The sequence below is a fragment of the Auxenochlorella protothecoides genome, assembly GCF_000733215.1.
Source record: "Auxenochlorella protothecoides strain 0710 unplaced genomic scaffold scaffold60, whole genome shotgun sequence".
In the NCBI taxonomy this organism is placed as follows: Eukaryota; Viridiplantae; Chlorophyta; class Trebouxiophyceae; order Chlorellales; family Chlorellaceae; genus Auxenochlorella; species Auxenochlorella protothecoides.
The window spans coordinates 35,313-41,407 of NW_011934380.1; the positions used below are offsets into that span (position 1 = coordinate 35,313).

The following is a 6,095-nucleotide window of genomic DNA, read 5'->3' on the forward strand; positions in this document are numbered from 1 at the left end:
AAATGGAGGAGAGAAGGGGAGTGGGTGGGTTGGAGTCTGTTGGGAGCTGGAGGCTATGAAAGAAGCTGTCGGGGGGTTGAACCGTTGAAGGGATGGGTGGCCCCGGGCTCTGGGGTGGACACACACGTTTGGAATGGATGCGGCAAGACCCTGTGGCCATAACGCTCCAAGCGATACAGCGGGGTGCGCAGGTCGTGGTCCTGTGCAAACACCAGCCTGGTGCACACGCGTGCACGGCCCACCTCAGCTCGTCTGCGTCCTGCGAGCACGCATGCCACATGCTCTCTTTCCACCCCCCCCCTCCACTCTTCCTGCAGCTGAGCCTGGAGGAGCAGCGCGCGGTGCTGAGCAAGCGGCGGGGTCATGTGGTGGGCCGGCGCACGATCCTCAAGTCCATGCCCCCGCCCGTCCCCGGCGCAGGGGGCACCCTGGACGGCCAGCCGCTGCCGGGCGTGGCCGACGTGCGTGCGGTGCACGGTTTCCCGGTCTACACGCTGGGCGGGGCCAGCGTGGCGGGCCTGCGCGCCCTGCTGCGCGCGCTGGGCGCCTGGCGCGGCGTGCGGGTCGTGGTCACCGACCTGCGCGAGGAGATGGCGCTGTACGTCGCGGGCGAGGTGTACCTGCGCCGCGAACTCGAGTCCCCGGCCGCGGCCGCGCACCATGCGGGCATCCAGGGCGACAAGCTGGCGGCGCTGGAGCGGCGCCTGCGCTCCGACGCCCTGGCCGAGGCCGCCGCCTGGGGCGGGTTCCTCCTGCTGCACCGCGAGGTGGCGAGGCCGGTGGGCGGGGAGGCGGATCTCGACGGCGGCGGTGGCCGGCGCATGGGCGGAGCCGCGGCCCCGGACGTCGATGCCTGCGCGCCGCGCGCGGCCAAGCGCGCCCGGCCCAACGACTTCTCCTGCGGCGTGCTGTTCGCGGAGCGGGGGGGGGAGGCAGGCGGCGAGGCGGGCGCCCAGGCGGCCGCCGCCGGGTCCGTCTGCCAGTCAGCGCCTGCCAGCGCCACGGAGGACATCACGCGCAGCACCCAGTTCCAGCCCACGACGGAGGTACAGCCTTTTTGGGCGGCGGTGGGCCCCTCGGGCGACGTCGACTCGGGCCTGGCCACGCCCGCCGAGGTGTTTGCCGCGCTGGCGGCCGACGGCGCGCGCGTGGCGTACCGCCGCGTCCCGCTCTCCCGCGAGCGCACGCCCGCCGCCGCCGACCTGGACCTGCTGGCCGGGCGGCTGGCGGGGCGCGCCGCGCACGACGTGCACGTCCTGCTCGGCCGCAGCGCGGCCGGCAGCTCCTCGCGCTTTGCCGCCGCCCTGGCGGCGGCCGTGCTCGCGCACGCGCGCGCGCGCGAGGCGGACGACGCGGCGGCGGCGGCGGCGGGCGGCGCCGCGCCTCGGCAACCCACGGGCACGCCCGACGGTGGGTCGCCGCTGGCGCCGCTGCCCGCGGGCGCCTCCCCCCGCTCCGGCGCTTCCTCCGGCGCTCCCTTTGGGCGCGGGTGGCGCGCGCCGGCGGCCAGCCGCCTGGCCCCCACCCCGCCCCTCCTGCGCCTGGACTCGGAGGTGTCGGAGCTGTCGCGCAACGTGGGCGCGGGCGAGTACCGCGGCATCATGAATCTGTGCCGTGTACTGCGTGCGGGCGCCGACGCCAAGGAGGCCGTGGACGCCGCCATCGACGCGTGCGGGGCCATCGGCGACCTGCGCGCCGACATCGCGCAGTGTCGGGCCTCTTGCGCCGCTGCGACGGACGGTGAGTCCGCGACGACTGATTGGAAATTACGAGGGAGGGGGTTAAGATCCCGGGGAGGTGCTGATCGTGGTTGCTTTAGATTGAACCAGGGAGCACGGGCTTGTGCTTCCTTGCGCCTGCATGGCCCGCCCCTTTCGTCAACAAACGGGAAGAAGCCGCTGGGACGCCTGTTGTCGAGGTGGCCTCGTGCCGTGCCCTTCCTTCCTCCTCATCCCCAACAACAGATCCTCTTCCCACACGATCAATCGCAGACGAGGGCGGGGACGTGGAGCACACGCATGCTGCGGCCTCGGCGGCGCGCCGGCTGGGCCTGCACTACCTCCAGCGCTACTTCCTGCTCATCGCCTACATGGGCTACATGGAGGCCGTTGCCCCGCCCCGCGACGTCTCCTTTGCGCAGTGGATGGGGGAGCGGCGGGAGCAAAAGTACCTGCTGGCCACCCTGGAGCTCGAGTGAGGGCGGGGGAGAGGGTGTGAGGAGGCGAGGGGAGCGACCAGGCTGCCAGCAGAGAGCTGGACAGTGGCAGGGCAGCCACAAACAGGGAGTCAAAAAGCGCTGGATGCTTCTGAAAGGCCCTTGGCAACTGGCACTGCCTCACTGACCCAGTATAAGGCGCCCTGCAGGCTGGGGTATAGTGCATGGAGTTTTGGGGGTTATATGCCCCTGGCTCTTCGCCACAGACCAGCAGCCCTTCTGTTTGCCGTGCTCACACACAGGCCTCCCAGCATGCCTCTACTCATGCCTGTGAATGGGGACACGATGTACTGAAAGCCGGTACAGACATCATGCAAACCAAAGGGACTGCCGCTCCGACAGACCCTCCATCCTTTCCTCTTCAGCGCAATTCTGCTCCAACAACGACTACGCGCCCTGATTGCCTGATCTAAAGATACTTGGGAGGAAGCCGCAGCCCTGGCACGCCCCACAACTCAACACCTTTTCACTGATCAGTGGACCAGTTTGAACACCCAGTCTGCTCTACCCAATGGCATTGCAGGCCTGTCACGTAGCACGCACCCCGGCCTTCGGGGGCAGGGTGGCCACCCTCGCCACCCGCAGGGTGGCCACAGCTGCAGGCCACGGCACATTCTTCGTTGGAGGAAACTGGAAAGCCAATGGGAGCACTGCATCGGTGAACACGCTGGTGAAGGAGCTCAATGAAGGTACACCGGGCGGCGGAGCGAGGGTTTAGGTGCTGGCCGGGGGTGCTGTACGGGGGCGAACACGGGCTTTAGATACCTTGTGTTGAAGCGATGTTGGAAAATCCACTCGACTGCAGACATCCATTGGTTCCCAGCGGATGAGGTTGCAGGGTGTGTGGTTGGCTTCGTGGACCACCTGATCAGTGTCCTTGTTACATGCAACCAACTACCTGGTAGCCTGGCCTGGCACCCTGGCACACCGGGTACTCTCGACTGAGCATGCACGCCTCGAATCTCCCTGTTATTCAGCGGGGAGCCTGCCCAAGAATGTGGAGGTGGTGGTCGCTCCTCCCTTCATCTTCCTGGATCAGGTCCAGCAGAGTCTGCAGGCCCCATTCCAGCTGGCCGCCCAGAATTGCTGGAAGGGGAAGAACGGGGCCTTTACTGGGGAGATCACTGCGGAGATGCTGGTGGACAAGAAGGTGCCCTGGGTGATCCTCGGCCACTCTGAGCGAAGGTGCGGCGCCAGGGGACCGCGGGGCAAGGCCGGTTGTGCTGAAGGGCGGTGTCGACGCCCATGGTGGGGGTCCGGCAGAAGTCTTGCATGCATGCATGCATGCAAACATGTCTCCCTCGCGGACCCCACAGGGCACTCATGGGCGACTGCAACGAGGTGGTTGCCGAGAAGGTGGCGTACGCGCTGTCCAAGGGCTTGAAGGTGATCGCCTGCATCGGAGAGACGCTGGAGGAGCGGGAGACGGGGCACATTTGGGACGTCCTGGAGAACCAACTGCGGTGGGTGTGACCCGGGAGGTGGGGTTGAGGGCGAGTGCTGGAGAGCTTGGGGTTGTGAGGGGGCGATGGGGGTTCAATGCGGTACAGCTGATGGCTCTCGCGCGGTGTGGGCAGCCTGCAGGGTTTCATCATACATAGCCTCGTGATTGGTCTCAGAGGACCAGCGCCACCACAGTCCTGTGCGGTCTCAACCCTGGCCTCTCTCTGTGGCTGTGTGTCTGCGTGACGCGGCGCGCCTGTCACCGCGGCACTGGCCCATGCCCACGCGAGCACTCACAACCCCAAACATGGCCGATGCCAATGCCATACAGCTGGCCACGTCTCCCCTCCACCCATCCCCCTCGCCCCTCACTTCACCCCTGGGCAGGCATATTGCGGATGCGGTGACGGACTGGGGCTCGGTGGTGGTGGCCTACGAGCCGGTGTGGGCCATCGGCACCGGCAAGGTGGCCTCCCCCGAGCAGGCGCAGGAGGTGCACGCCTTCCTGCGCAAGTGGCTGCGGGAGAAGGTGGGCGCGGACACCGCCGCTGGGGTGCGTGTAATCTACGGCGGCTCCGTCACCGACGCCAACGCTGAGACGCTGGCGGGGCAGGAGGATGTGGACGGCTTCCTGGTTGGGGGGGCGTCCCTCAAGGGGCCGTCCTTCGTCACCATCTGCGGCGCGGCGACTAGCGTCGCGCAGCCCGCCTGAGGGCGACGAAGGCCGGAAGAGGTTATTCTTCCCCCCATGAGAAACGTGTTGCGGCCTGCGGCACAGGCCCTTGCTCCTTCCCAAGCTGTATTGTTCCACACTGGCCACATGGGATCAGCAGAACTATGTAGTGTGCTCGTTGTACGGCGATTGAGGCAGACCCCGTGTAAGCAACCAGAATCGTACAGTCGCTCAACGTCACCGACCGGGACGGACGGGGGTGGGAGCGCGCCACGCACGGACGCTAGGCCCGACCAGCCGAGGTCGCTGGGCAGAAGTCGACGCAGGGCTGGAGAGCCTTGGAAACTGGATTCGACGTTTAGATTGCACATGCCGGGCTCCTACGAGGATTGAAAAGATGGAAACACGCAAAGGACCGGACCTGGAAGGTTGTGTGGGGTAGACCAAGTGCCTGCTGGGTGCTCCCACAGCGGACGCACCTCCATGCTGATGCATGGACCGTAGACTGGCGCCATGCTGCAACCCACGGAATCCATGCGAGCCCTGCGCGGTCCGGATGAGCTGTCAAGCACTCCCATGGACATGCCGGGCTTGCCTGCCTTTGCCAGGCGCAGGAGCACTCCTGCGTCTCGCTGGGTACGTACGGGCTGCAGCCTAGGCGTGAAGACGGGTTACATGTCGTGATGGATGTTTGCCAGCCAGTTGAAGGGGTGCCTGAGCTGGTGCTCGCTCCAGCTGAGTGATAAAGCCCTGGCGGTTCCCTTACAATCCCCACCCACCGCCTTCCTTGCCCTGCAGCGCCCCTCCCGGTGGACGGGGCAGCGCGTTCTCCTGGGCACGGCCATGCTGGCGCTGCTGACGGGAATGCTGCTCATCCTGGTCCCCCTCTCCATCAATGCGGCCCGGCGCACGAACGTCCAGCGGCAGACTGGGCACGCTCCACCCCCGCCCCCACCCCTGGTGGACGCCGAGGGCGTGCCCCTGTTCGGAGCGGGTGACGGCGGCGGAGCGAGCGAGGACGGGCTGGACTGCGCAACCACGCTGGCCGTGCCCTACGAGGCCTACGTCGCCGGCGCGGAGGCCGCCGATGCAGCCCTCTTCGGCGCCCCCTTGAACGACCTGTCAGCTGAGCGGGCGAACACGACCCTGGCGGCCCTGTCGCGCTGGACGCTGCGCCTCGCCTTCTTCATGCTGGTGGAGCCGGGGCAGAACGCGACCGGGCTGGCCGCCTTTGCCGCAGGCCAGGCAGCGCTGCTGACCGCCGCCTTCCGCGGCGCGGGCATCGCCTTCTCCCCCGCCACGGCGGTGGCCGTGCCAGTCGGGCCCGGAGGTGCGACGTGCGGCGTGGACGCCGCCGGCGCGCCGTCGCCCGCCGCTCTCGATGCGCTGGGCGCCGCCGCGCCCGTGGATGTCATCACCGTCCTGGCCTGCGACCTGGCCGGCGGCGTGCGCGGTGCCAGCGCCGTGCTTTCCAGTAACGCTTCAAAGATCCCGGCGCTGGTGCTGCTGCACCGAGCGGCGCTTGTCTCCAGCGAGACAGCGCTGATCCACCAGATTGGGCACCTGCTGGGCCTGCCCCACCCCTTCCCGGGGGTCGCCACCTGCAAGCGGGACGGCGACTGTATAGCCGACACGCCGCTGCAGCACGCCGCCAACACGGGGTGCCCCGACCCCTCCACCTCCGACATGAACCTGTGTCCGGGGACCGACGGCGCAGTGCCCATCTACAACTTCATGGACCTCACCGACGACGCCTGCAGGTGC

At 67.9% G+C, this 6,095-nt stretch overlaps 1 protein-coding gene across 1 annotated transcript in view; it reads left to right on the forward strand.

Moving 5' to 3' along the window:
* Positions 1-6,095, forward strand: part of F751_5267 (Triosephosphate isomerase, chloroplastic) — a gene marked incomplete at both ends in the record, with an annotated part of 16,095 nt that overhangs the window by 6,591 nt on the left and 3,409 nt on the right. The window contains 8 exons of the mRNA XM_011402636.1: positions 318-905; positions 1,008-1,163; positions 1,554-1,740; positions 1,992-2,193; positions 2,801-2,904; positions 3,193-3,400; positions 3,532-3,678; positions 4,046-4,352. Of these exons, the coding sequence (XP_011400938.1) occupies positions 318-905; positions 1,008-1,163; positions 1,554-1,740; positions 1,992-2,193; positions 2,801-2,904; positions 3,193-3,400; positions 3,532-3,678; positions 4,046-4,352 (1,899 nt within the window). The remainder of the gene's footprint in view (positions 1-317; positions 906-1,007; positions 1,164-1,553; positions 1,741-1,991; positions 2,194-2,800; positions 2,905-3,192; positions 3,401-3,531; positions 3,679-4,045; positions 4,353-6,095) is intronic.